At 50.0% G+C, this 22,522-nt stretch overlaps 4 protein-coding genes across 8 annotated transcripts in view; 1 reads left to right on the top strand and 3 right to left on the bottom strand.

Annotated features, from left to right (window-relative positions):
* Positions 1–115: 115 nt before the first annotated feature.
* Positions 116–12,435, bottom strand: LOC101175140 (asialoglycoprotein receptor 1-like). Its single transcript, XM_023966060.1, is given in 9 exon segments — positions 116–306; positions 308–422; positions 8,326–8,435; positions 8,563–8,717; positions 10,200–10,292; positions 11,253–11,318; positions 11,522–11,611; positions 12,083–12,190; positions 12,264–12,435. Coding segments are annotated over 9 exon segments (858 nt in total). The 5' UTR covers positions 12,322–12,435; the 3' UTR covers positions 116–243.
* plod3 (procollagen-lysine,2-oxoglutarate 5-dioxygenase 3) overlaps positions 11,172–22,522 on the top strand; it is a 46,294-nt gene continuing 34,943 nt past the window's right edge. Inside the window, exons 1-3 of one of the 5 annotated variants that reach the window (XM_023966056.1) lie at positions 11,172–11,372; positions 17,898–17,956; positions 18,134–18,192. In XM_023966056.1, coding sequence (XP_023821824.1) covers positions 17,946–17,956; positions 18,134–18,192 — 70 coding nt within the window. In that variant the 5' untranslated portion in view covers positions 11,172–11,372; positions 17,898–17,945. Of the gene's footprint in view, positions 11,373–17,897; positions 18,008–18,133; positions 18,193–21,866; positions 22,254–22,522 lie in introns of those variants that run through there. The other 4 variants (XM_023966058.1, XM_023966059.1, XM_023966055.1 and 1 more) reach the window with 4 other exon arrangements.
* On the bottom strand, positions 13,053–17,576 carry LOC101174900 (asialoglycoprotein receptor 1). Its single transcript, XM_004086716.4, is given in 9 exon segments — positions 13,053–13,768; positions 13,770–13,872; positions 14,621–14,730; positions 15,391–15,545; positions 15,628–15,720; positions 15,793–15,858; positions 16,340–16,438; positions 17,127–17,237; positions 17,305–17,576. Coding segments are annotated over 9 exon segments (1,071 nt in total). The 5' UTR covers positions 17,369–17,576; the 3' UTR covers positions 13,053–13,498.
* On the bottom strand, positions 19,005–21,501 carry LOC101174411 (cytochrome b5 domain-containing protein 1). The gene is made up of 4 exons (XM_004086714.4): positions 21,286–21,501; positions 20,172–20,248; positions 19,518–19,736; positions 19,005–19,438 (listed from the first exon to the last, which is right to left on the bottom strand). The coding sequence occupies exons 1-4, from the start codon at positions 21,404–21,406 to the stop codon at positions 19,208–19,210; spliced, it is 648 nt and encodes a 215-aa protein (XP_004086762.1). The 5' UTR covers positions 21,407–21,501; the 3' UTR covers positions 19,005–19,207.

The raw sequence follows: 22,522 nt of genomic DNA, 5'->3' as shown, positions 1-22,522 counted from the left end.
TAGAACCTTCTGGTTAGCATCTGCAGGAGTTCCGGACCGTTCTCCGCTCCGGTTGGTGCAGCAGACGGATCATAAACATCACGGTTCATGTTGCTGAGACAAAGACTCTCGGAGGAATAGTGAGACCAGATCTTTAATGGTTGCTGTTGGACCAGCAGGATAACAGGCTGAGGAAGAGGAGCAGCTTGGCCGGAGAGCCGCGGCTCCTCAGCACAGGTTTGGATCCTCTGGAGGAGGACGTCCTCAGAGGAGGCGCCGGCGCCGCTCAGCTGCTCTGACTGTGCCTCTGACAGATGAAGCGCAGCCGCGTGGAGCAGTGCAGGTCGTTCAGACGTCCGTCGTGGTGAAGATGAGCGCAGTCTTCATCTCCTGAACCCATACCGTGGCCGGTCCAGCTGTCGGGCTGCCCGGGTTTCCACCGTCTGAAATCCAGAGACACGTTAGCTTCAGAGAGGAGCTGCACCGGTTCTGTTCTGAAAGCTGAGATCCAGGAGAAGAAACTGAGAAGAACTCAGAGATCTTCTCAGGACGGTCCTAAGCATGACCCATCAGAACTATGGTCCCATCAGAGCTATGGTCTTATCAGAACTATGGTCCCATCAGAACTATGGTCCCATCAGAACTATGGTCTTATCAGAACTAAGGTCCCATCAGAGCTATGGTCCCATCAGAGCTATGGTCTTATCAGAGCTATGGTCCCATCAGAACTATGGTCCCATCAGAGCTATGGTCCCATCAGAACTATGGTCCCATCAGAGCTATGGTCCCATCAGAGCTATGGTCCCATCAGAACTATGGTCCCATCAGAACTATGGTCCCATCAGAACTATGGTCCCATCAGAACTATGGTCCCATCAGAGCTATGGTCTTATCAGAACTATGGTCCCATCAGAACTATAGTCCCATCAGAACTATGGTCCCATCAGAACTATGGTCCCATAAAAAGCTATGGTCCCATCAGAGCTATGGTCTTATCAGAGCTATGGTCCCATCACAGCTATGGTCTTATCAGAACTATGGTCCCATCAGAACTATGGTCTTATCAGAACTAAGGTCCCATCAGAGCTATGGTCCCATCAGAGCTATGGTCCCATCAGAACTATGGTCCCATCAGAGCTATGGTCCCATCAGAGCTATGGTCCCATCAGAACTATGGTCCCATCAGAGCTATGGTCCCATCAGAACTATGGTCCCATCAGAACTATGGTCCCATCAGAGCTATGGTCTTATCAGAACTATGGTCCCATCAGAACTATAGTCCCATCAGAACTATGGTCCCATCAGAACTATGGTCCCATCAGAGCTATGGTCCCATTAGAACTATGGTCCCATCAGAGCTATGGTCTTATCAGAACTATGATCCCATCAGAACTATGGTCCCATCAGAGCTATGGTCCCATCAGAGCTATGGTCCCATCAGAACTATGGTCCCATCAGAACTATGGTCCCATCAGAGCTATGGTCCCATCAGAGCTATGGTCCCATCAGAGCTATGGTCCCATCAGAACTATGGTCCCATCAGAGCTATGGTCTTATCAGAACTATGGTCCCATCAGAGCTATGGTCTTATCAGAACTATGGTCCCATCAGAACTATGGTCCCATCAGAGCTATGGTCCCATCAGAACTATGGTCCCATCAGAGCTATGGTCTTATCAGAACTATGGTCCCATCAGAGCTATGGTCTTATCAGAACTATGGTCCCATCAGAACTATGGTCCCATCAGAGCTATGGTCCCATCAGAACTATGGTCCCATCAGAGCTATGGTCCCATCAGAACTATGGTCCCATCAGAGCTATGGTCCCATCAGAGCTATGGTCTTATCAGAACTATGGTCCCATCAGAACTATGGTCCCATCAGAACTATGGTCCCATCAGAGCTATGGTCCCATCAGAGCTATGGTCCCATCAGAACTATGGTCCCATCAGAACTATGGTCCCATCAGAGCTATGGTCTTATCAGAACTATGGTCCCATCAGAACTATGGTCCCATCAGAGCTATGGTCTTATCAGAACTATGGTCCCATCAGAACTATAGTCCCATCAGAGCTATGGTCCCATCAGAGCTATGGTCCCATCAGAACTATGGTCCCATCAGAACTATGGTCCCATCAGAGCTATGGTCCCATCAGAGCTATGGTCCCATCAGAGCTATGGTCCCATCAGAACTATGGTCCCATCAGAACTATGGTCCCATCAGAGCTATGGTCCCATCAGAACTATGGTCCCATCAGAACTATGGTCCCATCAGAGCTATGGTCCCATCAGAGCTATGGTCCCATCAGAACTATGGTCCCATCAGAGCTATGGTCTTATCAGAACTATGGTCCCATCAGAACTATAGTCCCATCAGAACTATGGTCCCATATGAACTATGGTCCCATCAGAGCTATGGTCCCATCAGAACTATGGTCCCATCAGAGCTACGGTCTTATCAGAACTATGGTCCCATCAGAACTATAGTCCCATCAGAACTATGGTCCCATCAGAACTATGGTCCCATCAGAACTATAGTACCATCAGAACTATGGTCCCATCAGAACTATGGTCCCATCAGAGCTATGGTCCCATCAGAACTATGGTCCCATCAGAGCTATGGTCCCATCAGAGCTATGGTCCCATCAGAACTATGGTCCCATCAGAGCTATGGTCTTATCAGAACTATGGTCCCATCAGAGCTATGGTCTTATCAGAACTATGGTCCCATCAGAACTATGGTCCCATCAGAGCTATGGTCCCATCAGAACTATGGTCCCATCAGAGCTATGGTCCCATCAGAACTATGGTCCCATCAGAGCTATGGTCTTATCAGAACTATGGTCCCATCAGAACTATAGTCCCATCAGAACTATGGTCCCATCAGAACTATGGTCCCATCAGAACTATGGTCCCATCAGAGCTATGGTCCCATCAGAGCTATGGTCCCATCAGAACTATGGTCCCATCAGAACTATGGTCCCATCAGAGCTATGGTCTTATCAGAACTATGGTCCCATCAGAGCTATGGTCCCATCAGAGCTATGGTCCCATCAGAACTATGGTCCCATCAGAGCTATGGTCTTATCAGAACTATGGTCCCATCACAGCTATGGTCCCATCAGAGCTATGGTCCCATCAGAACTATGGTCCCATCAGAGCTATGGTCCCATCAGAACTATGGTCCCATCAGAGCTATGGTCTTATCAGAGCTATGGTCTTATCAGAACTATGGTCCCATCAGAGCTATGGTCTTATCAGAACTATGGTCCCATCAGAGCTATGGTCCCATCAGAGCTATGGTCCCATCAGAACTATAGTCCCATCAGAACTATAGTCCCATCAGAACTATGGTCTTATCAGAACTATGGTCCCATCAGAGCTATGGTCTTATCAGAACTATGGTCCCATCAGAACTATGGTCCCATCAGAGCTATGGTCCCATCAGAGCTATGGTCCCATCAGAACTATGGTCCCATCAGAGCTATGGTCCCATCAGAACTATGGTCCCATCAGAGCCATGGTCTTATCAGAACTATGGTCCCATCAGAACTATAGTCCCATCAGAACTATGGTCCCATCAGAACTATAGTCCCATCAGAACTATGGTCCCAACAGAGCTATGGTCCCATCAGAACTATGGTCCCATCAGAGCTATGGTCTTATCAGAACTATGGTCCCATCAGAACTATAGTCCCATCAGAACTATGGTCCCATCAGAACTATGGTCCCATCAGAGCTATGGTCTTATCAGAACTATGGTCCCATCAGAACTATAGTCCCATCAGAACTATGGTCCCATCAGAACTATGGTCCCATCAGAACTATGGTCCCATCAGAGCTATGGTCCCATCAGAGCTATGGTCTTATCAGAACTATGGTCCCATCAGAGCTATGGTCCCATCAGAGCTATGGTCCCATCAGAACTATGGTCCCATCAGAGCGATGGTCTTATCAGAACTATGGTCCCATCAGAACTATAGATCCATCAGAACTATGGTCCCATCAGAGCTATGGTCCCATCAGAACTATGGTCCCATCAGAGCTATGGTCCCATCAGAACTATGGTCCCATCAGAACTATAGTCCCATCAGAACTATGGTCCCATCAGAACTATGGTCCCATCAGAGCTATGGTCTTATCAGAACTATGGTCCCATCAGAACTATAGTCCCATCAGAACTATGGTCCCATCAGAACTATGGTCCCATCAGAACTATGGTCCCATCAGAGCTATGGTCCCATAAGAACTATGGTCCCACCAGAGCTATGGTCTTATCAGAACTATGGTCCCATCAGAGCTATGGTCCCATCAGAGCTATGGTCCCATCAGAACTATGGTCCCATCAGAGCTATGGTCCCATCAGAACTATAGTCCCATCAGAACTATGGTCCCATATGAACCATGGTCCCATCAGAGCTATGGTCCCATCAGAACTATGGTCCCATCAGAGCTATGGTCTTATCAGAACTATGGTCCCATCAGAACTATAGTCCCATCAGAACTATGGTCCCATCAGAACTATAGTACCATCAGAACTATGGTCCCATCAGAACTATGTTCCCATTAGAGCTATGGTCCCATCAGAGCTATGGTCCTATCAGAGCTATGGTCCCATCAGAACTATGGTCCCATCAGAGCTATGGTCTTATCAGAACTATGGTCCCATCAGAGCTATGGTCCCATCAGAGCTATGGTCTTATCAGAACTATGGTCCCATCAGAACTATAGTCCCATCAGAACTATGGTCCCATCAGAGCTATGGTCCCATCAGAACTATGGTCCCATCAGAGCTATGGTCTTATCAGAGCTATGGTCCCATCAGAACTATAGTCCCATCAGAACTATGGTCCCATCAGAACTATGGTCCCATCAGAGCTATGGTCTTATCAGAACTATGGTCCCATCAGAACTATAGTCCCATCAGAACTATGGTCCCATCAGAACTATGGTCCCATCAGAACTATGGTCCCATCAGAGCTATGGTCCCATCAGAACTATGGTCATATCAGAGCTATGGTCTTATCAGAACTATGGTCCCATCAGAGCTATGGTCCCATCAGAGCTATGGTCCCATCAGAACTATGGTCCCATCAGAGCTATGGTCCCATCAGAACTATGGTCCCATCAGAGCTATGGTCTTATCAGAACTATGGTCCCATCAGAACTATAGTCCCATCAGAACTATGATCCCATCAGAACTATGGTCCCATCAGAGCTATGGTCCCATCAGAACTATGGTCCCATCAGAGCTATGGTCTTATCAGAACTATGGTCCCATCAGAACTATAGTCCCATCAGAACTATGGTCCCATCAGAGCTATGGTCCCATCAGAACTATAGTCCCATCAGAACTATGGTCCCATCAGAACTATGGTCCCATCAGAACTATGGTCCCATCAGAGCTATGGTCTTATCAGAACTATGGTCCCATCAGAGCTATGGTCCCATCAGAACTATGGTCCCATCAGAGCTATGGTCCCATCAGAACTATGGTCCCATCAGAACTATGGTCCCATCAGAGCTATGGTCTTATCAGAACTATGGTCCTATCAGAACTATAGTCCCATCAGAACTATGGTCCCATCAGAACTATGGTCCCATCAGAGCTATGGTCCCATCAGAACTATGGTCCCATCAGAGCTATGGTCCCATCAGAACTATGGTCCCATCAGAGCTATGGTCTTATCAGAACTATGGTCCCATCAGAACTATGGTCCCATCAGAGCTATGGTCTTATCAGAACTATGGTCCCATCAGAACTATGGTCCCATCAGAACTATGGTCCCATCAGAGCTATGGTCCCATCAGAACTATGGTCCCATCAGAACTATGGTCCCATCAGAGCTATGGTCCCATCAGAGCTATGGTTTTATCAGAACTATGGTCCCATCAGAACTATTGTCCCATCAGAACTATAGTCCCATCAGAGCTATGGTCTTATCAGAACTATGGTCCCATCAGAGCTATGGTCTTATCAGAACTATGGTCCCATCAGAGCTATGGTCCCATCAGAGCTATGGTCCCATCAGAACTATAGTCCCATCAGAACTATAGTCCCATCAGAACTATGGTCTTATCAGAACTATGGTCCCATCAGAGCTATGGTCTTATCAGAACTATGGTCCCATCAGAGCTATGGTCCCATCAGAACTATAGTCCCATCAGAGCTATGGTCTTATCAGAACTATGGTCCCATCAGAGCTATGGTCCCATCAGAGCTATGGTCCCATCAGAACTATGGTCCCATCAGAGCTATGGTCTTATCAGAACTATGGTCCCATCAGAACTATAGTCCCATCAGAACTATGGTCCCATCAGAACTATGGTCCCATCAGAACTATGGTCCCATCAGAGCTATGGTCTTATCAGAGCTATGGTCCCATCAGAACTATGGTCCCATCAGAACTATGGTCCCATCAGAGCTATGGTCTTATCAGAACTATGGTCCCATCAGAACTATAGTCCCATCAGAACTATGGTCCCATCAGAACTATGGTCCCATCAGAACTATGGTCCCATCAGAGCTATGGTCCCATCAGAACTATGGTCCCATCAGAGCTATGGTCTTATCAGAACTATGGTCCCATCAGAGCTATGGTCCCATCAGAGCTATGGTCCCATCAGAACTATGGTCCCATCAGAGCTATGGTCCCATCAGAACTATGGTCCCATCAGAGCTATGGTCTTATCAGAACTATGGTCCCATCAGAACTACAGTCCCATCAGAACTATGATCCCATCAGAACTATGGTCCCATCAGAGCTATGGTCCCATCAGAACTATGGTCCCATCAGAGCTATGGTCTTATCAGAACTATGGTCCCATCAGAACTATAGTCCCATCAGAACTATGGTCCCATCAGAGCTATGGTCCCATCAGAACTATAGTCCCATCAGAACTATGGTCCCATCAGAACTATGGTCCCATCAGAACTATGGTCCCATCAGAGCTTCGGTCTTATCAGAACTATGGTCCCATCAGAGCTATGGTCCCATCAGAACTATGGTCCCATCAGAGCTATGGTCCCATCAGAACTATGGTCCCATCAGAACTATGGTCCCATCAGAACTATGGTCCCATCAGAGCTATGGTCTTATCAGAACTATGGTCCTATCAGAACTATAGTCCCATCAGAACTATGGTCCCATCAGAACTATGGTCCCATCAGAACTATGGTCCCATCAGAGCTATGGTCTTATCAGAACTATAGTCCCATCAGAACTATGGTCCCATCAGAACTATGGTCCCATCAGAACTATGGTCCCATCAGAGCTATGGTCTTATCAGAACTATGGTCCCATCAGAACTATGGTCCCATCAGAACTATGGTCCCATCAGAGCTATGGTCCCTTTAGAGCTATGGTCCCATCAGAACTATGGTCCCATCAGAGCTATGGTCCCATCAGAGCTATGGTCCCATCAGAACTATGGTCCCATCAGAACTATGGTCCCATCAGAACTATGGTCCAATCAGAACTATGGTCCCATCAGAGCTATGGTCTTATCAGAACTATGGTCCCATCAGAACTATGGTCCCATCAGAGCTATGGTCCCATCAGAACTATGGTCCCATCAGAACTATGGTCCCATCAGAGCTATGGTCTTATCAGAACTATGGTCCCATCAGAGCTATGGTCTTATCAGAACTATGGTCCCATCAGAGCTATGGTCCCATCAGAGCTATGGTCCCATCAGAACTATAGTCCCATCAGAACTATAGTCCCATCAGAACTATGGTCTTATCAGAACTATGGTCCCATCAGAGCTATGGTCTTATCAGAACTATGGTCCCATCAGAGCTATGGTCCCATCAGAGCTATGGTCCCATCAGAGCTATGGTCCCATCAGAACTATAGTCCCATCAGAACTATGGTCTTATCAGAACTATGGTCCCATCAGAGCTATGGTCTTATCAGAACTATGGTCCCATCAGAGCTATGGTCCCATCAGAACTATGGTCCCATCAGAACTATGGTCCCATCAGAGCTATGGTCCCATCAGAACTATGGTCCCATCAGAACTATGGTCCCATCAGAGCTATGGTCCCATCAGAACTATGGTCCCATCAGAACTATGGTCCCATCAGAGCTATGGTCCCATCAGAACTATGGTCCCATCAGAACTATGGTCCCATCAGAACTATGGTCCTAGCCCAGTAGAACCATGGTCCTAACTGAATCATGGTTCAAGCACAGCAGAACAAGAATCCAGGATCTGCAGTCATCAGGTCAGACTGGCTCAGAGGTGGACTTTGGTAGAGCCGTACCTTCATCAACTGAAGAACACACTTCCTTCAAACCAGGTCTCAGGTTCAGAAAACTGGCAGGTTGGGCAGTAAGTTTACCTGCGGTTCATGACATAAGGGGTCTGGTTGACCCACTCCCACTTCCCCGTCCTTTCGTCGGTCAGGCCGATCCAGTAGAAGGTGCCAACGGAGTGGGCGGTCACAAAGTCCTGGTTTAAAGACAGAATCAGGTTCACAGAGACTTCTTTAGAAAGTTGGTTTCTATGCAGATGACGTGGTTTGTCCACTGGCCATCTGCAGTGAACCTAGCATGTGCAGAGCGTGCCTCTGTCTCACCCAGTCGCTGTCGGTCATGAGGATGACCAGGTGAGACTCTCGTGCGTTGCACCAGTCTCTGGCATCGTTCCAGGACAGCGGCGACTTGCTGAAGAAGTAACAGCTTGAGCCGGAGGTCTCCCATCCCAGAGGACAGCATCCGCTGGACACCGAACCTGAGACCGGGTCAGAAGAGAATCTGAGCGGGGCTTGAACCGCCAGCCTATGGCCCATCCCAACCGGAGAACCTCCACCACTTTTTCAGGGAAAGTGTTCACAGGATCTGAACCAGCATCCCGCACACAAGACCGAGTCCTGAGTTTAGACCTTCCTTCTGTTCTCGTTACCCACATAAATGTAACGTGAAACCCAGCGTACTTTATTCACCAAAACTACCTTCAGACGCCTCACAAACCTGAAAACACCTGGAGAAGCTAGTTTTGGACGCGGTCTTGAGCAGTTTGGACTACACCTCAGGGGACTGGACACCGGGGGGCGCTGTAACAATCAAAAGGGCAACACTTTAGCTTCATCGTTAGGGTTTTAGAACCAAACTAACTGGAGGCAGGGCAGTTCTCCTGGTGACCACTAGGAGCGTGTCACCGAGTTTCCATAGCTATTGTTCATATTTATGACTGGTTCTGTGTTTTTGTACAATTGTTGTTGTTAAACCCGTTAAACAGTGTTATGATATCGGCTACATAAATTGAATTTAATTCAATTCCTTTCAATGTGAAACGGTCTGACTCAGGCATGTCCAAAATGCGGCCCCATGAGCCAAGTTTTGACATCTCAAAAATGGATTCAACATGGCCGCCAACACTGTTGGAGGCAGCATCAAAGCAGGCGTCCAGAAAGGCCGTTTTATGTTTCACCAGAGGATGGCAGCAGCGTAGAGCCGTCTGCACGCGCGACAGCCGCAGGAACGAAAACGAGTTTTTACCAGAAACGTGTTTCCATTCAGTTCAGAAAGTCTTAGTTTGAAAGTCTGAGGACTTGTTGTTGTTTGGTTCCTTCTGAGGTCACCGGATGCTCATGCTGTGAGACCCAGAAGAACCAGACCTCTGCCTCCGGGGGCTGCTCTCTGACACAGAGTCTCTCATGGACCCTCATGAACCCTCATGGTCCCTCATGTTCTTTCATGGACCCTCATGGTCTCTCGTGGACCCTCTGTACCCTCATTGTCCCTCATGGACCCTCATGGTCTCTCATGGACCCTCATGGTCTCTCATGGACCCTCTGTACCCTCATTGTCCCTCATGGTCTCTCATGGACCCTCATGGTCTCTCATGGGCCCTCTTGACCCTCATTGTCCCTCATGGACCCTTACGATCCCTCTGGACCCTCATTGTCCTTCATGGACCCTCATGGTCTCTCATGGACCGTCATGGTCTCTCATGGACCCTCTGGACCCTCATTGTCCCTCATGGTCTCTCATGTTCCCTCTGGACCCTTATGGTCTCTCATGGTCCCTCTGGACCCTCACACCCTGGTGTCTAATGTCTCAGATCTCATCCCAGAGCGAGGACAGAAACAGTCAGAGAGGGTTCATGGTTTCAGCTCTAGGGGGCGCTGCCGTCACATGTCTGCTGGTTCTGGTGCACAGACACAACAGCTGAGGAGAGTTGTGTGTTTTTGTGATGTGTTTATTTGTGTACCGTTGTTGACGAAGCGCTCAAAGGAACATTTGAGCCTGGTGACGGTTCTGGTGAGAGAATCCAGCGCCGAGAGCTGCTTCAGGGCCTCAGACACTGAGGAACCACAACAAGTTACACACAACAAGTTACACATTACATAAGCAACAAGTTCTACACAAGTTACAAACTGCATAACATTACACACAACAAGTTACACACAACAAGCTACACACTGCATAACATTACACACAACAAGTTACACACAACAAGTTACACACAACAAATTACACACGACAAGTTACACACAACAAGTTACACACTGCATAACATTACACACAACAAGTTACACACTGCATAACATTACACACAAGTTACACACTGCATAACATCACTCACAACAAGTTACACACTGCATAACATTACACACAACAAGTTACACACTGCATAACATTACACACAACAAGTTACACACAACAAGTTACACACAACAAATTACACACGACACGTTACACACAACAAGTTACACACTGCATAACATTACACACAACAAGTTACACACAACAAGTTACACACTGCATAACATTACACACAACAAGTTACACACAACAAGTTACACACAACAAATTACACACTACATAACATTACACACAACAAGTTACACACAACAAGCTACACACTGCATAACATTACACACAAAAGGGTCCACACACAACAAGTTACACACAACAAATTACACACTGCACAACATTACACACGCAACAAGTTACACACAAGTTACACACTGCATAACATTACACACAACAAGTTACACACAACAAGTTACACACTGCATAACATTACACACAACAAGTTACACACAACAAATTACACACTGCATAATATTACACACAACAAGATACACACAACAAGTTACACACTACACAACATTACACACAACAACAAGTTACACACGCAACATTACACACCACATTACACACACATTACAGACACAATGTTACAAACACACAATGTTACACATACACTGTGTTTTTGTGTCTGTTTCTGTTGTGTGTCTGTTGTGTGTTTGTGCCACACCTGAAGCCAGCTGTTCCTTGGTGTTCTCCACAGCAAACTTCAGCCTCTGGACGTCCTTGGACGTGTCTGCAGGAGGAGAGTCTGAGTGAACAAGGGGCGGAGCCTAAGGCACCTGCACAGGTGAGTTACCTGCTGCCACACACACACCTGCACAGGTGAGCTACTTGCTGCCACACACACACCTGCACAGGTGAGCTACTTGCTGCCACACACACACCTGCACAGGTGAGCTACTTGCTGCCACACACACACCTGCACAGGTGAGTTACCTTTGCTCAGCTGCTGGGAGCCGCCATGAGACTCGGTCAGGTTGGACACTCTTCTCTCCAGAGACCAGAGCTGGTTCAGCATCCTGGTGTCTGCAGACAGAAGTTCACAGATCCTCAGCTGTTCAGGAGGAAGTTCCAGTCTGGAAGACCTTCAGGCTACTGAAGAACATCAAACCCATGCTAGACCACGCCTACAGCACGGTTCCTCGCACACCTGCAGTTCTGTTCCAGGGACAGTTCTTCCAAAAAATGTTTATGAGAAGAACCACATGAGCTCCAGCATCCAGGACACGGTCTACAGGTCACCTGCTCCTCCTCAGGAGGAGGTCCACACAGCTCTTTCATCTTCACTTCTCAAGCTAAATCTCCAGCTGTTCCACCTAAAATGTGTTCTGGGTAAGGAAATGCCCCCCACCCCCCATGAGTGGACCCCCCCTGGGGTCTAAATCATGTGACCACTGAGGCCAGGATCTGCTCCTCTGGTGGATCCTGCAGATCCCTGCCCTGGAACCTGAATTCTTGGACCAGGAACCTCCGTCTTCCGGCTCTGCTGCTACTCACTGGTGGCTCCGACGGCGATGACCAGGATCAGGAGGAAGGCCGCCGTCAGGGCGGGCGCCAGCCAGCGCCGGATCCTGGAGGTTCTGGAGAAGGTCATGGGTGCGGGTTCTGGTGGACAAACAGGGCCGTGGTGGTCAGGTGGTTGTTTTTCTGCAGCCGCCGCAGCACGGACCATCCTGACCTTTATTCCAGAAGGAGCTGCTGTCGTCCTCCATGTTGTCTCTGTACTCCGTCGTCATGGTAACACGCCCGTCCTCAAAGAGCTCTCCTCGTCTTCGTCTCCGTCAGGATGAAGAACGCTGACAACAGCCGGACCGTCCCAAAATGGAGCTGCAGGTCAATGACCTCCAAACGCACTTTGAACTGGAGAGCACCGTTTGTGTGTCTGTGCACGTGTGTGTGTCTGTGCACGTGTGTGTGTCTGTGCACGTTTGTGTGTCTGTGCACGTGTGTGTGTGTTCCTATCTGTGGTCACGTGTGTGGTCAGCCTTAACTTCTGACTGCAGATGTAAACGGAGGACATGAGCAGAGAGGTGCTGCCCGGTGGTGCAGTGGGTGGCGCCCCCTCCTGATTCAAATCCCAGCGGTTCTTTCTGTGTGGAGTTTGTTTGTTCTGCTCGAGCACATGTGTGTTTTCTCCAGGCGCTGGCTTCCTCCCACTGTCCAGAAACATGCTTCATAGGTTAGTTAGTGACTGTCGTGTGCACGTGCACGTGCATGTGAGACAGACCAGTCCAGGGTTAGCCCCGCCCGCCTTCGCCCAACCATAACCAGGAAGGACGACCCCGTAACTCCAACAGGGACGCAGCGGGTCAGGAAGTGGACTGATGGAGCCGAGGTTCCAGTCATGACAGGAGCTGCTCTGAGAACACGTGATGATGGAGAACATACATGATGGAGAACCCTGCAGAACTCTCTGCTGGACTCTAGAACAGAAACACGCGTGTCTCTGACAAACACACTGACAGCCTTTGGATCAGAACTTTTTATTCAATCTGTCATGTCTTCATATTTAACACAGAGGAGAACCTCCAGCAGGTTCTAACAGGGTTCTGTCTGGTTCTGCTATAATGCTCTGCAGGAGGACCTGGGTCTGAACGGAACTGTCTCGGTGCTGGTGGGTTCTCACAGGGTGCAGATGAACTTCTATGAAAATCTTTCTTTGGTTCTATTGTTCTTTGGTTCTATGGTTCTATCGTTCTTTGGTTCTATGGTTCTTTGGTTCTATGGTTCTTTGATTCTATCATTCTTTGGTTCTATCGTCCTATCGTTCTTGGTTTTCACAGGTTCTTCTCATTGGTCCGATTGGATCCTCCTCCTCGGTAAATTCAGACCCTTTCAGATTTGACGTAGAACCGTTTCAATCAGATTCTCCTTTGTTCCAATTGGTTCTCCTCCAGGAGCAGCTAAGAACCGTCAGACCGTCAGAAGACGTCTTTTTTTTTTATTTACGGTTTTGACCCGTTTACTGTCAGAACTAGATTTTCCTTTAACATCAAAGCAGAACCTGACCAGAACCGGTTCAATGCCAGTCCGAGGCCCAGAGAACCTTTGCTGGTTTACACTCAAGTGGAAAGTTTTCCTGATTCGTTGATGCAGCTGGTCGTCCGCCTGGCGACGTTGGGGCGGCTTGTGGGCGGAGCCTGTGTCAGGCGTGTCTCTGGCAGATGAAGCGCATCTTCTGCAGGCAGTGCAGGTCGTTCAGCAGCCCGTCGGCGTACAGGTGAGCGCAGTCTTCACTCCCCAACACCGGGACCACCCAGTTGTCGGGCTGGCCAGGTCTCCAGCGCCTGAACACAAAACATCATCAGCTGTTACACCTACGGTCCAGGTGAAGGGCCGGCAGAACCCTGTGGCACCAGAACCGTGGACCCTCGTGGGGAACAGCTTGGTTCCGTCCACTTTGGTGTTTCTGCTATGAAGCGGACCGGTCTCCTGTGCCGAGGTCACCTGATGCTTTACAGCTGGCACAGCTTTCCGTGACCAGCAGAACCGGGCTACAATAGTCTGGACCCACCCGAGCCGAACCAGGTTAAACTGAACAGATTCTAGCTAGACTAATCTGGACTACAGTCAAAGGTTAAAGTCCCTCTAGCTGTTACGCACCTCTGTGTTAGTTAGGTTAGTTCTTCATTAGACCCCTCCCCCAGGGGAGTCACATGACCTTAATGCCAAAGGTTAAGCATGGAGGCCCTGGGGCCCGTTTTTAGAGTCTTTGGTTTGACTGGACCGTGGATTTGAACCCACCACCTTTCAGTCTCAGAGCAGACACTCTACCACTGAGACACTGAGCTGGTGAGTCGGTTCTGTAGGGATCCGGGATCCATCAGGTATGTAATCAGCAGTGAGATGAGTGGGTGGGTCCAGAGGACCGGGTTTGGGGCGGTTCTGAAGGTGGTTCTCTGAGCTGAAAACATGGAATCTAGTTGTTTGGGGTCACTAAAGTTCATTTTTAGTCCCATTTCAACTGAAATGATCCAGTCACTGATGCTCCTCCCACAGTAGGATTCAGAGAGCACCTGTCCAGGTGAGCCTTACCTGTGCTCTACTGTGTAGGGGGTGTGGTTCACCCACTCCCACTTCCCCGTCCTTCCATCAGACAAGCCGACCCAGTACCAATCAGGAATGGACGTTTTGGTCACAAAGTCCTGAAGAGAACATGAGAACCCAGACATCAGCCTTCTGTGAGGGGGGGGGACCAGAGACCACCAATCCAAGCCCAGGACACCGGGACCCAACCACCAACTGATCTGAGAACTGGGCTGAGTGGCCCCGCCCACCTGCCATTCCAAACAGGATCCCTAAACAGCTGTCAATCATTCTATTGGTCAGAAGAACCGTTCCGGATCTGATACATTTATAAACATCTTCCTGATGATCCTCTTTTTTTATGACGTTTTATCTGTAGTTCAAGTTATTCAAGTTATAAACTGACAGCCTCAGTAAAAGTAGGCGGAGCCTGCTGGCCCCCACGTCCACCGTTCATAACCTTTGGCTGACAGGTTGAATGTAGCCCGCTTTCAGGGGTTTAGGGGTGTGGCCTTTCAGCAAGCTCCCTCCTGATTGGTGAGTGGTTACCATAGAAACGATGGCCCAGACCAATCGCTGCTGACTGATGGCGTCCGGCTCCAACATGGCGGTGTCTGTATCGTAAAAAGACTGAATGGACTCGGTTTAGTTGGAGCCGGAATCAACCATTTTCTGTGGATGACTCGGTCCAGTTCTCTGATGCAGACGATGGTTCTGTCCCGTTTGGTAGAGGATGGTTCTGTTGATGTGGTGGAAGCGGCTGCAGGTCGGCGCCTCACCCACTCCTTGTCGGTGATGATGATGACCAGGTGAGCGTTCTGCTTCTCACACCAGACTTTGGACTCGTTCCAGTTCAGAGAGACGCGGCTGAAGAAGTAACAGCTGGAACCGAACTGAGTCCAGCCAAGAGAACAGCACTCGTCCTCTGCAGAACCTGAGCCACGCACACACACACACAGAGTGAGGGTCGGTGTGCACGGGCGTGCACGTGGCTGAGCCTGACAGCAGGACCGTACCATTATTGCTGAGCCTGTTGAGGGAACATCTGAGTTCAGCCACGCTCCGGCTCAGGGAGTCCACCGCCGACAGGTGCTTCAGCGCCTCGGACACTGGACACACAACATACAATCTGACACAACATGCAACACACACTCGTCTACAACACACACGTGCACACAGACCTGCAGTCAGCTGCTCGCCGTGGTTCTGCACAGAGAACTGCAGCCGATGAAGTTCCTTAATGGCCTCTGGAAGGAGAACCTGTTAGCAGCAGCACTGAGGTGTGTGTGTGTGTGTGTGTGTGTGTGTGTCTGTGTCTGTGTGTGTCTGTGTGTGTGTGTCTGTGTGTGTGTTTGTGTGGGTGTGTGCGTGCGTGTGTGTGTGGGTGTGTGTGTGTGCGTGCGTGCGTGCGTGTGTGTGTGTGTGTGCACGTGTGTGTGTGTGTCTGTCTGTTTGTGTGTCTGTGTGTGTGTGTGTGTGTCTGTGTGTGTGTCTGTGTGTGTTATATATGTATGTGTGTGTGTTTTTGTTTACTTGTCACATCCAGGTGTGTAGTGTCACGTGTGTCACATACAGGTGTGTAGTGTCACGTGTGTCACATCCAGGTGTGTAGTGTCACGTGTGTCACATCCAGGTGTGTAGTGTCACGTGTGTCACATACAGGTGTGTAGTGTCACGTGTGTCACATCCAGGTGTGTAGTGTCACGTGTGTCACGTGTCAGCTGTTACCGTTAGCGTGCTGCAGAGAGGCGTTCAGTGATTGGACGCTGGCGGTCAGGTTTGATACCCGCCCCTCTGTGGACGCCAGGCGGCCAGACGTCTTACTGTCTGATCACACAAACAAACACCTGGTGAAGCAGGTGAGCTCTCCCTGACTGTTCAGACACTCCTACATCGATGCACGATCACGTTTAGGTGGTGTAGCGTCTGCTCTTGTCTGGAACGTCCAACCCGGGCTCTGCTGCTTCTCATTGGTGGATCACTCTGGATCCAGGTGCAGAGGAGTTGAAAAGACTAGCCGGCCCTCGAGGACTGGGATTGGACGATCCCTACGAACCCCAGAGCGGTAGATCCACCTGGGTCAGCTCAGGACCGGTCCTTCACACCAGAATCCAGCAGACGTGGAGACCTGAGACCATCTGATCAACCAACCAACTGAAGAACTGAGAATCAAGCGGACTGCTCTGCTGTAGCTGGAGCTGATGCAGCACTTTCCACACACTGGACTGTTACCCCCCCCCCCCCCCGCAGTGTGACGTCATTTCCTGTCCATGGTGGTGTGGAACACAGACAGGAAGGTTCCTGCAGGAACATTAACGCCTGCTCTGAAGGTTCTCTATGAACAGACGGTTCTGTTGGTTCATGGAGGATGAAGGTGGACCTTCTGAAATGAAGGAACCCGGTTCTGCAGCAGAACTCTAGCAGAACAGGGTTCTAGCTAGAGCTTTTCCACCAGAACCCCCGAAGTCTCAACAGAACAGTAACATTCGTGCACGGCGGGTGCACGTGGACTCACTGTAGACTCCTAGAACCACGATGAGAACCAGGAGGACGCCAGCCATCAGAGCAGGAACCATCCAGAACCGGAGCCTGGACGGGCCTGGGCCCGGGGCAGGAGGCGGAGTCTCTGACGGACAGGTGGAGAGTTTACAGCCAAACAAAGACAGGCGTGAGGACAAGCTCTGCCCGGGTACCTTTGAGCCACAGCACGCTGGTGTCCATCTCATTCTCAAAGCGGTAGTGGTCCTTGTCCTCCATCGGCCCCCAAAAGCTGACCTCCCCTCAGACTGCAGGAGAAACCGTGGCGCTCCTCCTCAGCTCCCTCTGCGTCTGCAGAAACCCTCCAACGGTTTTCTGTCCGTCCGGGTTCGGACCATCGGTCTCCTCCCAGAACTTACTGTCCACTCAGCAATCTGGAAACATCTGCTGCACATCAGTTCCCCTTTTTGCTCTAAACCCTTCCTCTGGAGGGGGGCACTCCCATCCTCACTTCCTCAAACCAACCTGACCTGACCCAAAAGAACCACAGAGCTAGAATCCTGGCCCGGCAGACCGAGAAGCCCCTGGCTGCAGAAGGAGGCGGAGCTTAACGTGGGCGGGGTTAAAAGGGCCTGAACGCTTTTGAGGCTAAAACAGAAAAGATTGTACAGGGCAGGTTTACCTCAACCTGCCTGGGGTGGAGAGACCTCTGACCCCCCCTCCCTCACCTCACCTCACCTCACCTCACCTCACCTTACCTCACTTCGTGAACAACAGTTCTGTAAAGTTCTGGTCTTTCATTGTGAAGGTGTGTCCAGAACTGGCGGTCTACAACCCAAAAGAACTGAAACGTCTGATGAAATTACGGTAAGCGTGCAAACGCAGCTGGGATTTGAACCAGGACCTTCTCTCTGTGAGGTGAGAGTGCTGACCACTCCCCCACCATGCCACCCGCCCTCAGATAAGCTTCCACAACTTAGTTTTGAAATACAGAGATCCATAGACGCTGCTTCCCTTCACCCCCTGGTGGCGCTGTTGTTGCAGATTCAGGAGCAGCGCCTCTGTGCGGCGCGCCCCCTGGTGGCCACCTAAGGAACTGATGGGTGAGTTGGTCTCCACCTCTTTGCCAATAAAGGAAAGCAGTTTGATGACATCACATCCTGTCAAGATGGAGGAAACTAACCAGCGGGTCACATGACCACGCCGCGGTAACCTTCAGCTTTCTGCCAAAACGCCTGATGATGGAGTTCCGGTCACAGCTGGATGATTGGCAGGTTTCATGGTCGCTCAAAGACTCCGCCCCCTGCTGGACGTCTGAACCGTCAAAACACAAACTTTCAGGAGCGGGGCAGAGACCAGGAGAATCCGGATTGTTGTTCTGGGTTCTGGTATTCACAGGTTTTACGCCGTCATTTAACCCTTGTGTTATCCCCCCCCCCCCCCCCCCCCCCCCCGACAAAGGTGGATAAAGGTGGAAAGATTTCATGTAATCCATGGACACCAGTGAAGATCACAAATCATTGAAGAAAAAAGGTTCAGAGCACTGTCTAGTGGGTCTAGATGACCCAACTCCCAATGCTAAAGTGCCTAGGATAGACCAAGGGTTAAAGGTGGATAGCAGGAACTAAGGCCCGCCTGGTCCTGGTTCTGGTCCTGGAGATCTACCGCCTCCCTGTTTCCAGATCTCTCTGAACTGCTGCTGCTGATTACCTAGACCAGGTGTGTTCATTCAGTCAAATCATGGATTCCTTTGGTTGGGCCAATCAGCAGCTAGCAGGGCTTGGAGATCTGGAGGACCAGGAACGGGAAGTCCCACCTCAGACCCTTCAGAACCGAGAAAGTCTGAGACCGTCACTGAAAGATCCAGACCTGGAAGCAGCCTTCCAGTCCTGAAGGAAAAAACGACCCTCAGGTGTCCAGAGAAGCAGCTTTATTGACCATTGGAGGTGATCAGGAGAGTCAGAGCGGGAACCTGAGTGGGAACTCCTCCATCCATCACCTTAGCAGAGAACTGCAGATCTCTGTGGATCCGCTCAGGACTCCTGTGACGGCAGGAAGACAAGCGTCTGGTTTCATGCTCAGGCTGATCAGAGGGGCGGGACAGTCCAGTATTTGGTGTCACTGCTCCGTCAGGTCATCGTTGAAGTAGAGCAGGATGGCGGGGGTGTAGAGGTCCGGGTCCAGCCCGAGCTGCTCCAGGTCCTGGTCGTGGTCCGGGACGTGGTTGTCGCTCAGCGTCCTGCTCATGTCCAGGACCTCGCCGTCGTGTTTCCAGGTGTAGCTGCGAGCGTGGGAGTTGTAGCGCAGGTACCGCTGCAGGATCTCCTCCAGAGTCTCCTCGGAGCACACCTGATTGGACCAGAACCCAATCGCTGAGCTCTAAAGGGTGGACGCATTTACCCAGAATCCCCCTGGTGAGGCCACCCACCTGCAGCGGCTGCACCTGCAGCGTCAGTGTATTGACCACCCGGATCCGTCTGGTCTTGGCGGACAGAAGACCCACCTGGTATCGATGGTCGGCCCACCAGGGGGCGCCGATGTCCCCGTCCCAGTCTGAGCGCGGGCCTGCGGGCGGGACGTGCAGGAAGCGCCCCCTGGGGGTGTGGTACCTCACACAGTTGGTCACAGGGTCCACGAAGGTCTTTACCTGAGCACAGGTGAGGCAGAGCCCATCAGGGGGTGGAGCTTCAGAGAGAGAAAGCAGTCCTGAACCACTGAAGTTCTGGTTCTGATCCTCATGGGGTTCAGGTCTGACCATCTGATGAAGAACATCAGAGGATGTTCTGGAGGTCATGTGATCAAACAACACGGTCCAGGACCACTGGAACCACTGCTGTTATTGGAGTATTTATTCATGACGCGTACTTTCACTTCCACTTAATAGTATTACAGTTTTATTCTTACTCAATGATACTTCGTCTTTTCTAACGGCTATATTTCTTTTTCTGGCTGCTGTGACAACTGAATTTCCCTCCGGGGATCAATAAAGTCCAATCTGATCTGATCTGATCTGATCTAATCTTAAATGAGGCAGAACCGAGTCCAAGTCCAGGTCCCCCTCCAGACCAGAACCCTCACTCACGTCTTTGGTTCTGGGGTCAAACCAGCAGCTGATGTCCGTTCCTGCAGACTCCAGGATGGGCAGCAGCAGAGGATCTCCTGCAGACAGAGATGAACGGCGCCGTGCTTCATCATCATCATCATCATCTTCATCATCATCATCATCGTCTTCATCATCGTCTTCATCATCATCGTCTTCATCATCATCGTCATTTTCATCATCATCATCATCATCGTCTTCATCATCATCATCATCTTCATCATCATCGTCATCGTCTTCATCATCGTCATCATCGTCTTCATCATCATCGTCTTCATCACCTTCATCGTCTTCATCATATCATCATCATCGTCTTCATCACCTTCATCATCATCATCATCATCATCATCATCATCATCTTCATCATCATCATCGTCATCGTCTTCATCATCGTCATCATCGTTTTCATCATCATCGTCTTCATCATCTTCATCATCATCGTCTTCATCGTCTTCATCATCATCATCATCATCATCATCGTCTTCATCATTGTCTTCATCACCTTCATCGTCTTCATCATCATCGTCTTCATCATCATCATCTTCATCATCATCATCATAATCGTCTTCATCATCATCGTCTTCATCATCATCATCATAATCGTCTTCATCATCATCATCATCATCATCATCATCATCATCGTCTTCATCATCATCATCATCGTCTTCATCATCGTCTTCATCATCGTCTTCATCACCTTCATCGTCTTCATCATATCATCATCATCGTCTTCATCATCGTCTTCATCATCTTCATCATAATCATCATAATCGTCTTCATCTTCATCATCGTCTTCATCATCCTGCAGTGGACGACAGCTTCTCTGTGGTTCTCATGGTTGAGGTTCTGTTAGTTTCTAGTTTTGTTTCTGATGAAGGAGATCCTGGTGGACGTCATGGTTCTCTGCACCCCAAACACGTCATCAGTAAATGACGTCATCAGAGAACCTGATGATCAGGGTCCTGTCTGCAGGTTGGTGGTCTTCAGTTGGTCTCTCACACGGGTTGTTCATGATGATAAAGGGTGGCGTAAACAAACCTAAAGAAGTAAACCAAACCTCCTGTAGGTTTAAGCCCCGCCCTCCGCGGACGCTCACCTGCGTAGCGGGTCACCAGCGGGCTCAGGTCGCACACTTTGCCCAGGAACGACACCCACAGGTCGGTCGCGGTGTTGTGAGTCGCCACCTCCGCGGCGGTGAAGAAGCGCGGCCTCGTCATGACGCGCACACGCACGGAGCTGCGGGAAGGGTGCGGGACGGGCTGGAGCACGGCGGCGCTGCGGACGCGTCGCTATGGCAACAGCCTGCGGACGCGTCACCATAGCAACAGAATCCCGGCTGACTCTCCAGACATTTGTTTACATCTAACTCACAATAATAATTTCAAAAAAGAGTCTAGTGCGCATGTCCGGTTTCCACACACGCTTTTGTCATCACTTTTGAAAAACTTTATTGTTACAAACTAACGTGAACAGTCCTGAGCCGCTTTGAAAAGTAATAACATTCCTTAGTTTAGACCCTTTAGTGGTTTGAAGCGGATCTGAGTCCATCTGGATCAGATTCTGGATCAGTCTCTGCATCAGGTCAGTAAAGGGTTAACGGCTTTTTCAGTGTGGGGTGTCCGTGCCCCCCCCGCCCCCTCCGTGAACGTCACCCACGTGGCACAGTTTCAGATTTTCACGAACTTTCTTCGGTGAAAGGATTTTGGGAATCTAAAAACGGGATTTAGTTCTTCCTTCCCTCTTACCTCTGATTGGCTGAAGGAAATGCTTTGAAGGCGCCGATTGGTCTTTATATCTGTCAATAACAACACGTCGTTTGCTGATTGGTCAGACGACTTCGGGTGTTTTCGGACGACCTGTGGCGTCGGGACCGATCCAAGTATCGCGATAAGAGCGGAGCTGAAGCTGCTGCGGGGCTGTGGGACAAAGTAACGGGTTCGGCTGCGAACGGACGCGTTTTCCGGGTCAGAACAGCGAACATGTCCGCCTGCCTGAGGTTCTGCTTCCTGGTTCTGTTCGGACTCCTGAGCTCCGCGCGGGCCGACCAGCGGGAGCTCTCCCCAGGTAAGGCCGACCCGCAGGGTCCTCTGCCCGGCCAGAAGGACCTCCATGACCCGACGGAGCTCCGCGGCTCCGAGCAGAGACACGGGGCTCCAACATCCGGGATCTTACGGAGTTAGGTTCGGAGTGGAGACGGTTTGAGGTCCAGACTGTGATCGGTCCGGGATCTCTGAGACTCTCGGAATCAAAAACTTGGATCAAAGTAAAACGTTTAGTTTTCTGCCTGGAGATTTAACCGATCCTCAGCATTAGATTAGGGATCCACCCGAGTC

The sequence above is a fragment of the Oryzias latipes genome, chromosome 18 (genome assembly GCF_002234675.1).
Source record: "Oryzias latipes chromosome 18, ASM223467v1".
NCBI lineage: Eukaryota > Metazoa > Chordata > Actinopteri > Beloniformes > Adrianichthyidae > Oryzias > Oryzias latipes.
The sequence above is the reverse complement of the archived record's forward strand: the minus strand, read 5'-3'. Positions and strand labels throughout refer to the sequence as shown.